Source organism: Scyliorhinus canicula, chromosome 15 (assembly GCF_902713615.1).
Source record: "Scyliorhinus canicula chromosome 15, sScyCan1.1, whole genome shotgun sequence".
Taxonomy (NCBI): domain Eukaryota; kingdom Metazoa; phylum Chordata; class Chondrichthyes; order Carcharhiniformes; family Scyliorhinidae; genus Scyliorhinus; species Scyliorhinus canicula.
The window spans coordinates 19,469,873-19,491,228 of record NC_052160.1 but is presented as its reverse complement, the minus strand read 5'-3'; the positions used below and the strand labels follow the sequence as shown (position 1 = coordinate 19,491,228).

The 21,356-nt window shown below is 49.0% G+C and overlaps 1 protein-coding gene across 12 annotated transcripts in view; it reads right to left on the bottom strand.

The window, feature by feature from the left end:
• caskin1 (CASK interacting protein 1) overlaps nt 1-21,356 on the bottom strand; it is a 684,935-nt gene that overhangs the window by 111,956 nt on the left and 551,623 nt on the right. For 10 of the 12 annotated variants that reach the window (XM_038820500.1, XM_038820499.1, XM_038820502.1 and 7 more), the window contains exons 8-11: nt 19,386-19,494; nt 18,686-18,780; nt 10,032-10,149; nt 6,146-6,364 (exon numbers count right to left, since the gene is read on the bottom strand). In XM_038820500.1, the coding sequence (XP_038676428.1) occupies nt 6,146-6,364; nt 10,032-10,149; nt 18,686-18,780; nt 19,386-19,494 (541 nt within the window). The remainder of the gene's footprint in view (nt 1-6,145; nt 6,365-10,031; nt 10,150-18,685; nt 18,781-19,385; nt 19,495-21,356) is intronic. The other 2 variants (XM_038820504.1, XM_038820510.1) reach the window with 1 other exon arrangement.

Sequence of the window (21,356 nt, the reverse complement as noted above, 5' to 3'; positions counted from 1 at the left end):
CCTGTATTACAGGTACAGCCATACATCCCCCTACTGCAAGTACACATATCTACAGTGGTTATATCACCACATTCACCCCCTGTACAAAATGAGTCCGGCGGGGGTGACGTGTAACTATAATACAAAGGATGATCTATTTACAAAAGGGTTCAAACAAAGAAAACCAAGAGTCCATCCGGTTAGCAGGTTACAGGTTGAGCTAAATCAGCGGTCGAACGTTCCGCTGTGATCGGCGTAGCTGTGGTGGCGACGTCGGCACAGACGGTGATGGCAACGATGGTGCAGGTGCTGGCGGTGTTGGTGCTCGCTGCTGGCGGGATGACTCCGAGTGCGAGCCGAAATCTTCCGTGTCCTCCAGTGTGGGCAGGGGACAAAGGATGGACCTTGTGGGGACGGGTACGGGGGCACCGGGGAAAAGGAGGGTGGCACGGAGGGGGGGGGGGGGAGAAAGGGGCGTGGGCATGGGATCGGCACCTGAGGGAGCCAGGTCCCGGAGCGAGACTGTGTCCTGGCGGCCGTCGGGGAACTCCACGTAGGCATACTGAGGGTTGGCGTGGAGTAGGCGTACTTTGTCCACCAGGGGTTCCGCCTTGTGGTGCCGGACTTGCCTACAGAGAAGGACTGGGCCCGGAGTTGTGAGCCAAGTCGGGAGCGACACTCCGGATGTAGACTTCCTAGGGAAGGCAAAAACACGTTCATGGGGTGTACTGTTAGTTGCGGTGCACAGTAGTGACCGAATGGAATGGAGCGCGTCAGGGAGGACCTGCTGCCAGCGAGCAGCTGGGAGGTTCCTGGACCGTAGGGCCAGCTGGATGGCCCTCCATACCGTCCCGTTCTCCCTCTCTACCTGCCCGTTTCCCCGGGGGTTGTAGCTGGTCGTCCTGCTGGAGGCGATACCCCTGCTGAGCAGGAACTGACGCAGCTCATCGCTCATGAACGAGGATCCCCTGGCACTGTGGATGTAGTCAGGGAAACCGAACAGAGCGGAAATGGAATCCAGGGCCTTGATGACGGTGGCAGACGGTGGCATGGGATGGCGAAGGGGAACCTAGAAAATTCATTGACCACACTAAGGATGTAGGTGTTGCGGTCGGTGGAGGAGTGGGGCCCTTTGAAATCCACGCTGAGGTGTTCAAAGGGGCGGGACGCTTTCACCAGGCGCGCGCGATCTGGCCGGTAGAAGTGCGGCTTGCACTCGGCACAGACCTGGCAGTTTCTGGTGACTGTCCGTACTTCCTCAACGGAGCAGGGCAGATTGCGGGCTTTGATTAGATGGTACAAGCGAGTGACCCCCGGATGGCAAAGGCTCTTGTGCAAGGCACGGAGCTGGTTCAGTTGTGCGCTGGCACATGTACCTCGGGAGAGGGCGTCTGGGGGCTTGTTGAGCTTGCCGGGGCGATACAAGACCTCGTAGTTAAAGGTGGAGAGCTCGATTCTCCACCGCAAGATTTTGTCATTTTTGATCTTGCCCCGCTGCGTGTTGTTGAACATGAAGGCTACCGACCGTTGGTCAGTGAGGAGAGTGAATCTCCTGCCGGCCAAGTAATGCCTCCAGTGCCGCACAGCTTCAACGATTGCCTGGGCTTCCTTTTCGACAGAGGAATGCCGAATTTCGGAGGCGTGGAGGGTGCGTGAAAAGAATGCCACAGGTCTGCCTGCCTGATTCAGCGTGGCGGCAAGGGCGACATCTGAAGCGTCACTTTCTACTTGAAAAGGCAGAGTCTCGTCTACTGCGTGCATCCCCGCCCTGGCTATGTCAGATCGAATGCGGGCGAAGGCCTGTTGTGCCTCGGCCGTGAGGGAAAAAATGTGTGGACTGGATAAGTGGGCGGGCCTTGTCTGCGTATTGTGGGACCCACTGGGCGTAATAATAAAAGAACCCCAGGCAGCGTTTGAGGGCCTTGGGACACTGGGTGAGTGGAAGCTCCATGAGGGGGCGCATGCGGTCGGGGTCAGGCCCCAGTAGTCCGTTTTGGAGTACGTAGCCGAGGATGGCTAAGCGGTCTGTGCGGAACACGCACTTCTCCTTGTTGTACGTGAGATTAAGGAGAGATGCGGTGTGGAAGAATTTAGAAAGATTGGCGTCATGGTCCTGCTGGTCATGGCCGCAGATGGTGACATTGTCGAGGTACGGGAAGGTGGCCTGCAGTCCGTACCGGTCAATCATTCGGTCCATTTCTCGTTGAAATACCGAGACTCCATTCGTGACGCCGAAGGGAACCCTAAGAAATTGGTACAGACGACCGTCTGCCTCGAAGGCAGTGTAGGGACGGTCCGATTTACGGATGGGGAGCTGGTGGAAGGCGGATTTCAGGTCAATATTAGAGAAGACCCGGTACTGTGCAATCTGATTGACCATATCAGATATGCGGGGGAGAGGGTACGCGTCGAGCTGCGTGTACCGGTTGATGGTCTGGCTGTAGTCCACGACCATCCTGTGCTTCTCCCCGGTCTTAACCACTACCACCTGGGCTCTCCAAGGTCTGTTGCTGGCCTCGATGATACCCTCCCGAAGCAGCCGCTGGACTTCAGACCTGATGAAGGTCTTGTCCTGGATGCTTTACCGTCTGCTCCTGGTGGCGACGGGTTGCAATCTGTGGTCAGATTGGCAAAGAGTGAGGGAGGCTCGACCTTGAGGGTTGCGAGGCCGCAAACGGTGAGGGGAGGTAGGGGTCCGCCGAATTTGAGGGTGAGGCTCTGGAGATTGCATTGGAAATCCAGGCCTAGTAAGAGTGACGCGCAGAGGTTGGGCAGAATGTACAGACGGAAACGGTCGAATTCCATGCCCTGTACAGTAAGTTTAACCAGGCAGAAACCCCGGATCGGGACAGAGTGGGAACCGGAGGCGAGAGAGATCTGCCGGATGGCGGGATGGACCGCAAGGGAATAGCGCCTTACCGTGTCCGGGTGGACGAAGTTCTCGGTGCTCCCGGAGTTGATGAGGCAGGAGGTCACGTGGCCGCTGACCAGTACCGTTGTGGAAGAGGGTGCCAGGTTGCGAGGACGCGACTGGTCGAGCGTAACGGAGGCGAGTAGTGGGCGATCGGCAGTCGAGTCTGATGAGTCCGACGAGTAGCGGTAGCGACCCGTGTCCCGTGGCCCCGTCCCGGGGAGGACAAAATGGCGGCGTCTGGAGTACCTGTGTGGGAGAAGATGGTGGCGGACAAGATGGCGGCGCCCATGGAGCGTACGTTGTGGGGTCGGGACAAGACGGCGGCGCCCACGGAGCGCACGTGGCGGGGCGGTGAAAGATGGCGGCTCCCACTGATCGCACGTGGGGTCGGGGGAAGCGGACGGCAGGGCCCATTGTGCGATCAGCTGAGGCGAGGGGGGGGGAACGGGGGCGCGATAGCGGCAACCGACCGGGACTGACACACCGCTGCAAAGTGGCCTTTCTTGCCACAAGCTTTGAAGGTCGCGATGCGGGCAGGGCAGCATTGGTGGGATGCTTCTGCTGACCACAGAAGTAACAGCGGGGACCCCCAGGGAGCGCGGTGCGGCAAGCAGCGCAGGCGTTGTGCGTGGGGGCGCCTGCTGGGGGGGGCGGTTGCGGGGTCCACGAGGCGTAGGATGGGTGGGCCGAGTGGCTAGCGGAGTAAGTTCGTGCACTACGGGAGGCGGCCATTATTGAAAGCGCCAGAGTCTTTGTGGCCTCAAGGTCGACGGCGGCCCCTTCCAGCAGTCGTTGCCGGATGGTGTCCGATGCAATGCCTGTAACAAAGGCATCGTGCATGAGTAAATCAGAGTGTTCCGTGGCTGTGAGGGCCCGACAGTCGCAGTCTCGTACCAGAGGTATAAGGGCCCTCCAGAAGTCCTCAATCGACTCACCCGGCTTCTGGACACGAGTAGAGAGTAGATGTCTCGCAAACAGGGTGTTTGTCGACAGTGCATAGTTCTCCTTGAGCAGTTCCATAGCTCTGGCGTAGTCAGGCGCATCTCGAATTAGCAGAAAGACGCTGGAGCTAAGTCTTGAGTACAGGAGTTGTCTTTTTTGAGCCTCCGTCGGGGGAGGGTCCGCTGAAGAGATGTAGGCCTCGAAGACTGCAAGCCAGTGAATGAAGTCTTTCCTGGCGTGAGGCAACTGCGGATCCAGCTGCAGACGGTCAGGCTTGATCCTGATGTCCATGGTGTAAGGAAAAATCACACAGCAATAAATTGTGGCGCTAATAATTGCACACAAAGACTCGAGACATGTACAATTGAGGCTTTATTGCTGTGTGATGCTATTCCTTCGGCGGCAGCTGTAGAATAGAATCTCAGTGACTCACACGCATATTTATACACAAGCTCCCTGTGGGCGGAGCTAGCCGGCAGGGGCTTACCGGAGGAACCTGTATTACAGGTACAGCCATACATCCCCCTACTGCAAGTACACATATCTACAGTGGTTATATCACCACACATGTGCTATTCCAAGTGGGGACAAACAGGCAGCCGACTCCCTTTGCTTAATCCACATTTTGTTTGGGCACTTAAGGGAAAAACTGTTGGAGATCACAGCGGAGAGGCCACGTTTCACTATTCCATAACTCCCACAGATTGCATCCCTACCTCAAATGGCAGGATAAGTGTGCAGAGCAAACTATCTATTATATTGCTTGAAGAGGTGTAGAACAATGCCACTGCACTGCCAGTCAATGCAGCTGACCATTTCTGCTTTGTGTAAATTAACTTGCTCCCAAGAAAATAGACCCACATTCACTTTTAGAAATAAGTTTACCCTACTAGTTAGCCTATAAATTTGAAATAATTATATTATTTACTGCCTTTAGCTCTTAATAGACTTCATTAGCTTCCATTCACACCCCATGCTTTAACTCGAAAGCTCCTTCAGAAAGAAGTTCTCCATATCTATTTGCCTCAACTCATTTCATTTCTCATTAGAATTTTTAAAAATGAAGGGCAAATTCTCCTTCAGCATCATTGGATGTGAGCTTTGTACACAATCTGATTTGTTTCACAGGAACATGCGGAGACCCTCTTCATAATAAGAAGAGGTTTCCCAAAGAGACTGTGAACGTTACAGACAAAATTTGTTACCGAGTGACGACAAATGTGATGGGGCTCTAACTGGCCCTCCCAAAATCCCAGTTGCCAGGCTTGCTCCCTGCCATATTTCAAAGGTTGACTTTGAGCCTCTGCAGTTGGCGGAAAAATGGATGATACCAAATTGGCACAGTCTGCTTTACATCGGGCAGGAGATACAAAAGTCTGAGAACACACACAAACAGCTTCTTCCCCGCTGCTCCAGACTCCTAAACGACCCACTTATGCACTGACCTGATTAATACTATACTCCTTTCTGCTTCACCCGATGCAAGTGTCTATGTATTTACATTGTGTACCTTGTGTCGCCCTATTATGTATTTTCTTTTTATTTTCATGTACTTAATGATCTGTTTGAGCTGCTCACAGAAAAATACTTTTCACTGTACCTCGGTACACGTGACAATAAACAAATCCAATCCAAATCTTTATTCCCGTTAACTTCAAAATGGAGATAAAATCTGCGAGAGATGTAAATTAGGTGGAACCACTCTCTGTCAACCGGTTTTGCATTGTTGCGTGAAATGCTTGGACACATTTTCATGGAATCATGGAGACTGGCAGCACAGAAGGAGGCCTTCTGGCCCATCGTGCCTGTGTTGGCTCTTTGAAAGAACTTTCCAAATGCCCTCATTCACTCTGCATTTTCACCGTAACCTTGCAATTGCTTTTCCGTCTCAAGTGTTTCAGTCAGTGTACTCCAGATCATACCAGCTTGAGGTGTAAAAAAAAAAGTTTCCTCATCTCAATTTCTTTATTGATGTGACGGGGTTGCCCAAATAAAACCATAATTATCTAGTATGCGGCCCTGTCAGCCCTTTTAAAAATGAGTCACCCTTCAGCAAAACAAAGAAACTTGAAAATTAAAGACATAAATATTAAGGCACATTGGTTTCTCATAAGACTAACACAGGGTTTCCCAGAAGTAACCAATAAAGTCGAAGGCGTGGGGACGATGGGAGGAGGTGAAGCAACATATTGTCTGGTTTTAGTATTTAGCAGATTGGTTTCCAAAAGGAAAATCGGGAGGCACCTTATTGAGATGAGCTTTTGGGAAACCCTGGTCCAAAATAAAAGAAAGAAACGCTTAATAAACTACCTTGTCCGTGAGGTAATTCTTCTATACTGCTATTGGCTCTGTGATAACCAAAGGAACTGAAAAGTGGCTGATGATGGAAAGGTGGAGGTGGAGGGGGTGGTGACATGGAATTAAAGTGATGAGTGGAGTCACCATTGACTATTGTCGTGCCATAGGCCGTGAGCTGTATCTTGTGATATTGCTGAGAATTGTGGGCATAAATAACTGCATCCCAAGAACCTAAAATGTTGAAACAAAAAAATGAAAAAGAAAAGGCAAAATATAGGAAGCAACAGCAAAAAAAATTCTCAAACTTAAAATGTAGTAAGCAAACAATAGTTAACACCTTTTAACTGTTACCGTGCCCCAGAATGACGATGTGTTATACAACAAATGTTCTGATTAGTACATATTGATAGCTTCACATCTTAATCGTTGAGGCCGGCATTGCAATGCAATAGGTATCTTAGTATATTCAGGAAAAATAAAATCATCCTTGACCCTATACAGCACCAGATTGGCTATCACGGAGGGAGTTACAGTGCATATAAGACCCCCACTATTTTGCTTACGTGGGAACATAAGAATAGGAGGAGGTTATTTAGGCCCCCGCCACCCAGACTGTCAATCCCTAGGCCTGTTCCATCGTTCAATAAAATCAAGGCCGATTTCTGTCTTGGCTCTATTTGTCGCATGACCCTGAATTCCTTTTACAAGAACATATCAATTCTAGTTCTGAAATTTTCAATCAATCCCATGGCCTCACAGCCCTTTAAAACTAAAATGCAGGCTGAATTTTTCAGTTGGAATTAAATTACACCGGCTGTAGGACTGCTTTGATTGACAGGCCATCTGATGTAGATGAGACAAAACCATTGCTATCTGTTCCTGTAGTTTCAATAGAGTTCTTTGTTACCATTTCCCAAGGACCATTCATTGCGAATGCTTGGCTAAGTTTTAAACACCCCTAAAGCAATTATATTAGCAAGGGTTTCTGAGTTCACATTTTGATTGATAGTTTAAAAAGGCTATTAAAGACTTAGCTGCCTTTGGTGTTATACGTGGATACGCTTTTGTTTGTTTTTATAACAGATTGAACACCTGAGTGGATTTAAAATCTTTGAATGGGTTTCATGAAGGAACTTTTTTACTGCATCAAGTGTGTATGAATGAGAGCTTTGTTAGATTGTCAGAAGTTTAATTATTTCCATCCCCACATGGCTCCTGAGCTCTGCCCATAATTAATACTGGGCAAGTGACTATTGAGATGGCATAGATGGTATGAGGTGGCAGGAAGCGTATTAGTTTGCATGGAGGGAGCATGGGGAGTGGGTAGGGGAATGCAGGGATTGGAGGAATGAGGGCCAGGGGGCTAGCTTCCTGAAAATTGGGATGAAGTCCCAGAGAACCGATGCAGGCCTTCTAACCAGTTTGCTTTGGTGCACCCCCCTTGCTCCCCCCCCCCCCCCCCCCCCGAATTGTGGCTGTCTATGATCAGCCTCCCAGCTAGAATTCTATTCTACCCCACACTAACACTCCAGAGCAGAAATTAGGTATAATGGGGTGCTTTAAACTGAGGTCGGTTTTCTGAGTTGGACATTTCTCAACTCAAGCTGCCGGCCTCGATTGTGAAAATCGGACATTGTGAATTCAAATTCCACCCGAACAGTTTTGAGAACTAAATAATTTGGAAATAAGAAGCTGGCATCAGTAAACAATGGCCATGAATTTGTCAGATTGTTCTTGTTGCGCATTCGCGTTTGTTCCTAGCTGGAGCAAGGTAACTTTAAAAGTTCAACCAGGTGACGTACCATTGATTTCATCGACTTCAGATGGGCGGGCTAACAATCCGTCTATTCTAGCATCCTGTGAGAAATCGCCTTTCCGATAAAGCTCTTGTTTGTTTGTACTTTGTGGTCTGCAAGCCTATCCTTTGAAAATACCACAGTTCTAAAAACCCAACCAGTTCACGAAATGAAATGAAAATCGCTTATTGTCACGAGTAGGCTTCAATTAAGTTACTATGAAAAGCCCCTAATCACCACATTCCGGCGCCTGTCCGGGGAGGCTGGTACGGGAATGCCACTTAGGGAAGGAAACCTGCTGTCCTTTCCTGGCCTGGCCTACGTTTGACTCCAGGCTTTTAACTATCCCCTAGAGCGGCCTAGCAAGCCGCCTCAGTTACATTCAAGAAAGCAGCTCTTCCCCACTGTCTCACGAGCAATGAAAACTGGCCTTGCCCACATCTCAAAAATGACTAAACAATAAGATATTTGATAATGAAACCATTAACCGCGTCAAATGACCACTTGGTATCAAACAATTTGGGGACATAAATAAACCCTGGAAATCTGTGGTAGTGGGAATGTGAAGCTTACGTTGTGCTCAGTGTTTTATTGAACTCCAAGTCCCTGTTGCAAGGGAAATCGTCAATCTCCATTTCAGGGCACCTGACTGATTTCTTTGCCTCTGTATGCCTGAAGGGTTCAAAGAAGAGTCATACCGGACTGGAAAAACATTGACTCTGTTTCTCTCTCCACAGATGCTACCCAGACCTGCTGAGATTTCTCAACATGTTCTGTTACACATGTCTGAAGAGCCAGCACAGGCTAGGAATCCATTAAACTATCCATTAGTAGGTCAGAGTTTAGATAGAAACAGTCCTCATTAATAATGGGAGATGAACCATATGGGAATCTTGAATCATTCCGACCAGATGTGATTTAAACGGCTATAGCTCTCCAAGCCAACCAAAGGTCACTGTCTGAATGGAAAAAGAAGATATTAAAATGTGTGTACAAGTAGCTCAATGACCTCCTCCCGGAAATTCCGTTGTGGGATTCTCCATTGTTTTGCTATCTGTGAGTGGAGATCTGTCACTAGAGCCTTGCGCTAATAGGTAGGCTGCTCTTTAATTACATTGAAATAAGGTTTACAATATCAAACACCTGTAAATCGGCTTGAGAGAGGGTTGGTTCTGATCTCCAGCAATTGGAACATCTACACTTACTGTTGATTTTACTCGCCAATGTGATTGGGGAATGGGGTGAGGGGATGGTGCAGCATGGAGGCTCTTGATTGTGACATGACTTTGTCCATACCAGGCGCACCATTCTCCCACCGTCCCATTGATCACTTCCAGACACTCAGCGGGATCGGAAAGCCAGGCTAGTGTTGCTTTTGTATGTTGCCCTCATTTCCTGCCTGCACATTAAGGGACTGCTTTTATTCACAAGCAATGCCACCTCCAGCTAGAAATAGGAGCAACGACCAATCATCAGGCTCCATTTCAGGGCAATCCGCCCACTCCCGGTTATTTAATAGAAAACCTCTCAGTTTGTTTCTGACACGGACCTCAGGCACTACGTTGACACAAACACTCCGACCTCACTCATTATTTGCACCTCAATCACTATTAACACGGAAATGTAAAGTCCAGCCTTGAGCCGAAGTTTGAAATTGCACAAATAATACTTGTTGAACTTTCAGCAGATACTTCCTTTTGTGAAGTTTCATTTGTAAATCTATGCATTTTATTAACTCACTGCAAACTTATATGCTTTTGAACATATTTAGTTAACCTGGCAAATATACAAAATAATAAAACAGGTTCAGAATAAAAATCTGACAATAGCAAGAAAAATTATTTTCTAGAAGGAATAGCTACCAAATCATACACTTGGAGGCGTTACAATTGCTCGATTCCTCACTTTGGATGTGAATAAATAACGTATGTTAATGTGCACCAGATTCCCTCATGCATAACAGGTACAAAAGAAACCAATATTAAAAACAGTTCATTTAAAAAAAATACTCGATTGTCTCGATACATTTTTTGTTTGGCAATTTGAAGTGCATTTATTCAGGTTTCCTGTGACAAAGGTGAGGAGGAATATTTGTGTTTTACCTGATCGCTTGCTAATCACCTCCGCAATAGATGATGGGAAATATCCCACTCTGTCGTTGCCGGTTCTGTTGTCATGGATACATCCTTTCCACCTCCCATCAGGATGCTGCTCCAGAACCTTCAGGGAAATCAAAGAAAGCACAAATTTAGACACCTCTGGAAGAAACTTCGATGACTTTTGATCCTGTCAGTGTATACTGTGGGGGCTGTGTTTGACAGAATAATCTGTGTGCAAAATAAATAATGGGCCTGAGGCCTTCTCTTAGTCCAGGACATGCAGCCTGTAAATCTGAGAGGCCTAGAAGAGCTGTTAAGGCAGGTTACGCTGCACCCTTACTATTTACAGTCTGAAATTGTGCTGCCATTTCGACTGGATGTGTTGCTCCTGTCCTTCAGGAGTATTTGTTCTACGTGTCGTCCTGTGCCCGGTCAGGTTTTTGGAAAGAGTTGAAGATAACAAAAGCAGATTACGCTGAAAGCAAGATGAAACATCACAGATGTGTGAAAATAGAAGTAAGAAAAAAGATAAGCTAAATCTAAAAACATTGAGATCGAAAGGTCAGGTAAAGTTAGGACACAGCATGAAGGCAATGAGAAGAGAAAAGGTGTCTCGCCTTAATTTAACCCCACCCTACCTGCTTTCTGTCAGATTGCAGGTGTAATCGGGCATTCTAATTAATTTGTCAATGTTGCAGTGTAGTCCTAATGGTATCAGGACAACCACGAGGAAAGCCTTGTTGGAAGGCCCTTATGATGGACAGTTCCACTCCTACTTGATTTGGTGGTTGTTGGCCTATCGATTGAGGAGTGATTAATACCTTGATGATATTGTTAATGGTGATGGCTGTGTGTGGAGCACCACCTGCTGTATTTCTGCAGTATTGCTGGGGATTGACCGAAAAGAGACTCCTTGGGCAGGATTCTCCCAGCCCGCGCCAGGCCGGAGAATCCCCCCAAATGGGCCACGCCGCCCTGATGCAGTGCGGAGAATCGGAGCCATTGGCGCCGGCGTGGTTGGCGCAGCATCGGTTGCGGACGGCTCTACGCGGCCGGCCTGCCGATTCCATGGCCCGTACGGGCCGAGCGGCCGTAGGAAAAGAGCCGAGTCCCGCCGGCGCCGTTCTAACCTGCTCTGAGCCGGCGGGACCTCGGCGTGTACGGGTCGGGTGGCGACCTGTGGGGGGGGGGGAGGGGAGGGGATGTCCGACCCAGGGGGGGGGCTTTCGATGTGGCCTGGCCCGCGATCGGGACCCGCCGATCGGCGGGCCGGCCTCTGTGGCTGGGGGCCTCCTTTCCAATGCGCCGGCCGCTGCAGCCCTGCACCATGTGCTTCGAGGCTGGCGCGTTGAAGGAGGCCCATTGCGCATGTCCTCGTTGGCGCCGGTGCAACTGCGCATGCGCGGATCCCGTGGCGCCCAGTTCGTGCCGGGATCTGCAGCTGGAGCAACGCAAACAGCTCCAGCGCTGTGCTGGCCTCCTGTAGGGGCCAGAATTAAACGCGATGGCGTTTACGACGGCGTGGACACTCTGCCGCGGGATTGGAGAATCCCGCCCCTTACTTAATCATTTCAGTCGCCATTGGTACACTAAACATTTGTATATTTGAAAGTCACTCAAACCCCTTCAAAGTTTCAAAATAACAAATTATCCTGTCAGAACTGATGTTCTTCACTCGTTTTCAACAACTTGTTCCTGGGATGTGAGCATTGCTGGCAAGGGCAGAATTTATTTATCTCCTTTTTTAGCTCCTGGGGCTAAACATCAAGGGATATGGGGGGGGGGGGGGGAAGGCGGGATCAGGGTATTGAACTTGATGATCAGCTATAATCATAGTGAATGAGCAGACTCGAAATGCTGAACGGCATCCTCCAGCTTCTATTTTCTACGCATGTTTCTATAGCAGTTTGGTATAACTGAGTGTCTTGCTCGGCCATTTCATTGTTTTCCATTTTTCCAATTAAGGGGCAATTTAGCGTGGCCAATCCACCTACCCTGCACATCTTTTGGGTTGTGGGGGTGAGACCCATGAAGATACGGGGAGAATACACGAACTCCACACGGACAGTGACCTGGGGCCGGGATCGAACCTGTGACCTCGCACCGTGAGGCAGCAATTCTAACCGCTGCGCCACTGTGCTGCTCTTGCTTGCCCATTTTAGGGACAGTTAAAGGTCAACCACATTACTCAGGGTCTGGAGTCAGGTGTAGGTCAGACCAGGTAGGAACGCAGATTTCCTCTCCCAAAGGCAACGAGTGAACCAGGTGGATTTTTGCAACAATCTGGTAGTTACATGATTATTTTTAATGAGACTAGCATTTTATTCCAGACTTACTAATTAAATATAAATTCCCTCAGGTGCTATTATAGGATTTAATTCATGCTTCCAGGCCCCTGAATTACTGCCCTAATATCAATACCATTGTACTTCCATCTTTAATTGTGATATTCTATCACCAGCCAGAATGAGCTAAAGGAGGAGATTCCTCAGGGTTTCCTTTCATTCCGAACAGAGGGCATCATGTCTCCACTTAAACATCAACCCGTAAAGCCATGGTCACTGTGCCTGGGAACACATTGCCGCCTGGTGTGGTGGACCCTTAAAGAGGGGGCCAGAACAGTTCTCGACTGGGACAGATAGCACATCAGGTAGAAGGCAAATGTCTTCATAGCTAACAATTGGTCCATCCGATCTCCTGGATTGGTTGTGATCAGCTGAAGGGGTGGAAGAGAAATTTTCCAGAATATTATTATCCCTCATTGATCCTGGATATTTTTCTCTTTTCTCTTTTGTCATAATTGCCGCAAAGAGAAAAGGTATGGAAGCGCCCACACTCTAGATTCTGGTCAAGCACGATGAGAGGGTGTTGTTCATGCAATCAAAATAGGGATCTGCTCAAAGCCCGCGCGCGCAAAAACTCTGCTGACGTCACTGCACATCACATGATGCAGAACCAGCAATAATGTATTCCCAGATACATAACACCCCTCTCACTTTACTTCATTAGTGCAATGCCAACAATGAACATTTACACAACAGATCCTCTGGTATGTTATTTCTATACATATATACAATTTAGGGCAGCATGGTAGCATGGTGGTTAGCATAAATGCTTCACAGCTCCAGGGTCCCAGGTTCGATTCCCGGCTGGGTCACTGTCTGTGTGGAGTCTGCACGTCCTCCCCCTGTGTGCGTGGGTTTCCTCCGGGTGCTCCGGTTTCCTCCCACAGTCCAAAGATGTGCGGGTTAGGTGGATTGGCCATGCTAAATTGCCCGTAGTGTCCTAAAAAGTAAGGTTAAGGGGTGGGGGGTTGTTGGGTTACGGGTATAGGGTGGATACGTTGGTTTGAGTAGGGTGATCATGGCTCGGCACAACATCGAGGGCCGAAGGGCCTGTTCTGTGCTGTACTGTTCTATGTTCTATGTTCTAATTCAATAAGTCTTTGTGGCCAATCTCTATTCCTTTTTGTTAGACATGGACGTTCATGAACTAGGCTACTTGTGACCTCAGAAGTGTCCTCATTCGGTTCTGTAGATGGCACTTTTTGAATAGTTATTTCAGTATCTGTCACTATAGGCATTGAAAAGTCCTCAGAAATAGAATCTGTACTCGTCACTGTCTCTGGTCTCTGTTCCAAAGTATAGCTCCCGAGATCGTCCAAAGGTAAAACCTCTTGAGAAGTTTCTGCAAACTCACTTCATGCAGCAAGTAACTGATCAGCATGATGTCGCCAAACTCTTTCATCGTCCATCTGTACGGTGTCTGATATTGGACCTGTCTCTGCTAGGATCATAGCTGGTACCCATTCCTCGCTGATGGTGTAATTTCTCGCTAGCACTCTCTCTCCTTGGTTGAATACCCGTCTTTTAGAGATTTTTTCCCTTCGAGCAATGTGTAATTGCTGTCGTTTGACAATCTCTGAAGTATCAGGTGGAGTTAACAAATCAAACTGCATTAGTAGTTTCCTCTTAAACAACAGCATTGTTGGTGAATTTTGCAAGGTAACAGTGTTCCGGTAAGATATTAGAAATTTGTTTACTCTTCTTGATAATCTTCCCTGATTTTTTTGATGCATTGATAGAATGCCTTCCTAATCTGTCTAGTTCTTCCTCAACTTTAAGTTTGATGGCTTCTGGTACAGCTTTGAGAAATTTGGGTGTGCGGTCAGGCTTGATTTTCTGTGTACTTCAACTCCAGTCATAGAGCCCAGTGAATCTTCAAATGCCTTCTCTTACTTCTTCAGAAGGTGTTGCAAGTTGCCCTTTGAATCCGCTAATTGATTGTTTCCTAGTTGAGACTAATCTTAGCCAACCCTGCTCTGCCAAATGGAGCAGTAAGGTTTCCACAGGCAACACGAAGAGACAACTTCGCCATCTAACCATTTGCTTTCATTTTCAACACTTTTAATGGTACGTCCTTAGGATCACATTTGATGTTTTTTAACAGCAGATGCCTCATCTTATGATGATACATTGCTTCAGGTATTAGCGATACTGCTGCACTCTCCCACTTCCATTTTAATTTCATGACCTTCAAGTTTCGGATATGTCCAAAAACATTGTTGGTCGTCCCACATTGACAAGACACCTAGCTTAAACTCTTGCAGGAGCTCAGTTTCTCTGTCTTTTGAGTGATCTTGAGCTTCGTCCACTAATTTGTAGGCACGAGTAGATTGTTTACTTGTGTTGTTCTTCTTGCACCATCTTAGAGTGGGAAATGTTTTCTGAGCTCAGCAAGCTTTGGCAATGTGGTCTTTCTTACCACCGTTCTCACACGTATTTGACTTACCCCAGTATTCCTTGCTGAATGTCCAACCTGTGTACAATGATGACATGGCTGCACCTTTTCAGTCTTGTTCCTTGAGGTATCCATTTTGTGTAATCTTCGCTGCAGCCCCTATCAGTGACGCTTCTCTCATTGCAAACTTCATGGGCGGGATTCTCTGATCCCGCGCCGGATCGGAGAATCGCCGGGGTGGGGGCACGAGTCCCGCAACGCTGCTCCAACTCAGGAACGCCGATTCTCCGCCGACCGGAGTATTGGGGCCAATGGCGCTGACGCTCAACGCGACCCCCCCCCCATCCCGCCAGTGATTCTCCACGTGCTATGGGCCGAGTACCTGTCGAGTTCGGCTGAGTCCCGTCGGCATCGCTCTCGTGTGGTCCTACCCGGTGGGACCTCAGCATTCTGGCTGTGGGGGGGGGGGGTGAGATCTGACTCCCGGGGGGGTGGTGGGGGGGCGCCACTGTGGCCTGGCCGCAATCTGGGCCTACCGATCAGCAGGCGGGCTATTCCGGTGGGGGCCTGTGTTCCTCCGCGCCGGGCCCCTGTAGGTCTCCGCCATGTTGCACTGGGGCCGGCGCGATGACGGCAACCTACATGCATGTGTGGATTCGCGCCGGCCGTGCTGGTGCCCGTCTCAGCAGCTGAAGCTGCGTGAGGCGCTTCAGTGCCGTGCTGGCCCCTTGTGCGGTGCAGGATCGCTGCTGCTGGGGGCCAGTTGATGCCGTCATGAAACGCTCCAGCATTTACGATGGTGTCAACACAGCCCCATTATCGGAGAATCCCGGCCAGTAGATTTGACAACTTCAACAGCGGCATTCAAGTTAAATCACTGACAGTTGGCAGCTTTGTCTGAATTGCTTCACTGCGTAATCCACAAACCAGCCTGTCTCGAAGAGTAGCATCAAGTGTTGCACCAAATTCATAATTCACTGGAGGATTTGTCTCCTGTTTTTGCTGGGTGAACAAGATTCTGAAGCAGCGTAAACGTTTTACGGCCAACTGAGCTGAGAAATGTTATGACCTTTAAGTCCTCTGGCATCTGATTAGATATTAAAAACAATTGGAAACTTTCTTCATATAAATTCCATGCTTCATAATTCTCAAGAAACGCATCCATGGCACCCATGTATCCTACATTTTTGGATCCTGGCTCCTTGGGTCTACACTTCCTCCCTTCTGCCGGTGTTGGGAAGTACGGCACAAACAATTCCTTCAACAAGCAACTAGGAAATCTTTCCCTTTGATGCCTGAATATTGTGAATTTTCTCCCGAGTAGTGTCTTGTGCACAGTTGGCAGACCTCAAAATCCCTGTTCCCAGCAGCCCATATGGCTTTGCAATGTGCACGGTCCCTGCAGCCTAGCTGCCATTCACTTCAACCCACACAAATCTTCCCCGACGATCAGTCTCCTTACTTTTGTTAAACGTTCTCATCATCCAGGGCAGTGCTTCGCCAGTACAGAGAATCTCCCATTGCTTCCGATGCCATCCCACAGTTTGCGAATGAAAAACTTCTTTCTAGCTATTTTTCTGTCACCTTCCTCATCACATGTTTCCTTCTGGTCCTAAATCCTCATCGTCAGTTTTCTCTCCTTTTATATTTCTTTTGTTGCTACAAAGAGAAAAGGTGTGGGGGTGCCCACACTCTGGATTCTTGTAAAATACGATGAGGGGCTTATTAAGGGTGTTGCTCGTACCATCAAGATGGTGAACGGCTCAAAACCCGCGCAACACTCTGCTGACATCATTACACATCATACGACACAGAGCCATTAAGAATATATTCCCAGTACATAACATTTTTCCGCTCTCGGTGGATTACGTGGCCGGGATTCTCCTGCAATTGGCGGGACGGTCTGATGCCAGCGCCAAGATTGGCGTGAACCACTCCGGCGTCGGACTGGCGCATGCGCAAAACAGCCGGCGTGTTTCCTGCGCGTGCGCAGGGGGTTTCTTCTCTGCACCGGCCGTGGCGGAGCCATACAGAGACCGGCAAGGAGGGAAAGAGGGCCTCCATGGCACAGGCCCGCCTGCAGATTGGTGGGCCCCGATCGTGAGCCAGGCCACCGTGGGGGCCCCCCCGGGGCTGGACCCCACCCCCCGCCCCCCGAGGACTCCGCTAGCCGCCCTCCAAGCCAGGTCCCGCTGGGGTGGACCATGTCTATTTCACGCTGGCGGGACTTGCCGAAAACGGGCGGCTGCTCTGCCCACACTTGATATTGAAAAACCTTCCATTCATAAAGTTCATCCAAAGGTTTTAAACCTCCTCAAGAGGTTAATTTCTTATAAAAACAAACTTCCATTCAGATCCCACATCAAAAACAGCTAATCCTTTAATAGCCTCTTAAACTGTCAGTCAAACTTTGAACTCAAACTCCGGCTGGGATATTTGTACCTTTCGAAATTCAAAATGACATAATAATAGCCCTTGGGGATATGTCAACAAAGAATTATGTTAAAACTGCAGAACCAGATGCTAATATTTTTTTCTAACTTTCAGTAGCTGGCCTGTGAATCAAATTAGTCCACCAAAGGGTTTTTATTAACTCGCAGTGACAGCTGCAACCGGTTTACTTAATTTTTAAAGAGGGGAGTATTTAAAAGACTATGGAAGTGGCACACAGTGTATGAGGGGCCATGGAGTTGAGGAATGACGCCTAGCAGCTTCTGAAACAACTGAGGTCCGAGAGAACCAAGGCACGCCTTCTAACCGGCCCACCTTCACATCCGTGGCTGCCTACGATCTGCTTCTTGGGTTGGTGGGCCAGATTCCGTCCCCCACAGTGTCCTGAAGTGGAAATTGTGCAATTCACTTTGTACTTTCCACTGAGGTAGGACACGGGAGCTGAGAAACCTCCCGACTGCAGCTATCTGCCTTGAAGCGAAAATCGGCCTCTTGAATGTCAGTTCACTTGGACAAGAATCAGAAAAAGCCTTCCATATTGCATGGCCTGTTTCTTGCTATGAGGGCAGGTCTGGACCAGAAGCTTAATATGATTGTCTATATAACAGGCTTAGACTTTGATTTCTTCTCCACGATGGGTGGTCGGGAAACCCAGAGTTCCAGTTGCCTTCACATGCACAGGGGTGGGGAGGGAGTGGAGGAATGTCCCTACAATACAAAGGTGCTCATGAGGCCCTCCTTTCTACTGCAAACGTTTCGCGACTGGGTCTGTGTGTTTATTGGAATGCTCAGTTGAAGGGCCACTGTGAGGGACATTGCCAATGATAAAGTACACGGTAATCAGGAGGTTGCTTTTAAGTAATGAAGGAATGAGGGAGCTGAGGGGGTGACATGGTTTGGAGGTCTTGGGAAATCAATGCCATTTGTGTGGTGGGTTTCGATTTCAACACCTTGGAGATGTAGGATAGGGGAAAGAGCCTGTAGGCGGTGAAGGACTGAGAGCGAGGAAAGGACAGAAAGTTTACACTATCAGTGAAATAGGGAGAGGCAAGAACGGTTGTGAGTTGGAGCGAGATTGAAGGGCGAAGGGTAAGAGAAGCCCATCCAGGTGAGGGAAATTTGCTGATACACACAGCCCTTAGAAACAAATGGCCTTTCCTATACTGCCGGTGGCCAAAGCAATGGGACGTTGTGATATGCACGGTGCAGCCATTGTAAAAGATGATCAACATCCTCTTTATAGAACAAACAGCAACTGCTTCAAGACAAAATTGCATCAACATAAAAACAGTTGCCAGGAAGTGTTAACGTCTACAATAAAACAATAATCAATCTTGTCCATCGAACAGCCATTGTTCCACATTTATTCGGAGGTTTTGAATGCATGACACATTCGTCTGGGGCAATCCACATGTTAATCCGAAACAGAGGGCAACAAAATCATTTGATTGATTTATCAAACTTACTGTAATAACGTCCCCCATTTTCACATTAAGGCTGGTCAGGTCATAATTGTTACAGTAGTCCTTCACAGCCCTGACCTGCAGGGCAGCAGAGGCATCTGAAAAATCAGGAAGAGGAGACATTTATTATCTGTAGGCATCTGGTCAAGGGGCGTTAAAATATTAGCAAAGGGAAACGGCCGTTTGATTGTCGCGAATCCTCCAGCCAATCAATAGGGAGTCGCTTCACTCTTCAAATGGATGTGGGAAGGATGGGCAGGTCAAGCGAACAACGATGGGAGTGTGGAGCCAGGGCGGTTAGCTTTGAGCGGGTGGGCTAGGTTGAGGGAGTGCTGCATTGTCAGCGATGCCATCTTGAAATGAAAATTGCTTATTGTCACAAGTAGGCTTCAAATGAAGTTACTGTGAAAAGCCCCTAGTCGCCACATTCCGGGAGGCTGGTACGGGAATTGAACCCACGCTGCTGGCCTGCCTTGGTCTGCTTTAAAAGCCAGCTAGTTAGCCCAGTGTGCTAAAGATGTTGACTGCTGCTTGCAAATTAGCTGGAAGACTTCCCAAATTACAAAACCTCAAAGATAATTTGCTGACTGTGAACGACATTGGGTCCAGGGGTCCCGAAAGGAGATATATAAATGCAAGCTTTATTGTAGGGCCAGAGTCTACCACAGAGCAGTCTGAAACATCTTTATGCTTTCAGACTTACCTCGGAGCATTTGTTTGATCTCTTTGCTTGCTTGGGTTGCTGTGAACTGATGAACAATGTCCAGAGCCGACTGACTGTAAGTGTTCTTGATGTGTGCGTTGATCCCACTCTGAAACACAATTAAAGCTTTAGGTGGGGAAAATGTGTAATTACTGTTAAAGCCCCTCTGCCTACCAACGACAATGCTCAAAATTCCCAGTGAATGAGGAAATCGAGTGACTCAAATGATTAAAAGATATTGGGTGGGATTCTCTGTTGGCTGACGGCGAAATCGCGGGCGCCGATTTGACGCCAAATCGCAATTCTCTGTCTCCCCGACAGCGGTGTCAATGTGGTCCAGAATGCACGTACCGTAAACACCGTTTGCATATTATTAGTGGGCCCTACCCGGTATTCTCCGGGACCTCCGCAATTCTCCGCCTTCCGATGGGACCAGTTCCTGACGGCACGGTTCACTCGTGCTTTTAAAAGTCGTTAAACCGGCATCATGGCTGCTGAAGGAGAGAGAGGGGGTATGGAAAGTGTCCAACATCACCATAGCTTGCTGACAGTTGTGTCGCTGGCCAGGAGCTCCTGCCAGGGCCGGGGGGAGTAGCAGGTGGTGGCCAGGAGCTGGGCTGTGGGTTTGGGGTGGATTTCCACAGCTGGAAAGTCAGCCATGCAGCTGCGCACACCGCCAACAACCCACTGTGAACATAGGGCCACAGGTCGTATCGGTGCCCTCCCAGGCCACCCCGCTAGGTGCCCTCTGGCCCAGCCGATCCATCAGCTGTATGGGCGCGCTCCAGCACAACCAGTGCCTTCCGAACAGCTGACTACGCACACTTTTGCGCCGTCCAGCTCATTAAGTAAGCATCCGCGAGGAGGGGGGGCTGGCAGGAATTCGCTGTGCCTGCCGTTACTTCATGGGGTCAAAGGTCTGGGCACCCGGCCAGCTTGCATTGTCACTGCTCAGCCCTGCCCCAATAACCCTTCATCCCTTCCTTGATCACCCTTCATGCAACTTGTGGCCCATTACCCGGTCTCAAGCCTAGGCTGGCATTTACAGACAATCCTCAAAGAGGACAATGCAGCGGCAACCCATCGTGGACGACGTGTAACTCGCTTAGGTGCAGCCATAAAGTTGAACGTTTTAACTTCTGACTGACGGAGAACTTAATTTGGAGGGGGAATTTAATTCCGACAAGGAGCCCTTTAAATAAGCCTGGGCCTGCAACTGGACCGGCCGACTCTGCTCACCAGGAGGCTCGACCCACCTTTAGGCCGGGATTATCCGATCTGACTTCACCCCAGCACCTCTGCCAGCGGGAGCGGAGAACGTGGTGCTGAGCCAACATTCCGTTCACTCCAGCGGGGCTGGAGAATCCCACCAGCGGGAACGGAGGGGGAATTCCGGCTTTAATGTCCCAAGAACATAATTCCAAAACTTCCCGCTGTTGGCAGGACTGGAAGATTCAGCCCGTTGCTGAGGCGATTGACCTGTAGAGGCATCACGGTTGAGCTCAATTCAGCAACGGTGCATCCACAGTTGGAGCCGTACTGGCATTCCGCCTCCCACACTGGCATTCCGCCTCCCACACTGGCATTCCGCCTCCCACCCAAGAACGCAGAGGTCAGTTATAGTCCCAAATGGCCACTCATTGAACTTTGCACTGTGGACATCAGGCAGTGCATGCGCTCATGGAGGCAAGGAAATTCTCTGCTGAGAACTTCATATTCGCTCCATAGCTTGACAACAATATCACGGACCTGCTCTTATGAATAAATATACTGCAGAAACTAACAAATTCCTACCAAAATTTTGCAATATTGGTGCTATTTTCCCCTCATTTGGAAATTGCCCACATTTCATTGGAGAACTCATGAGCTGTTTTAATGATATAATTGGGTACAGAACGTGCAACAGAAAATGGATACACCAGCATCTGTGAAGTCTCATTCCTTCAGGGTGTGAATTGAAATATGTAACAA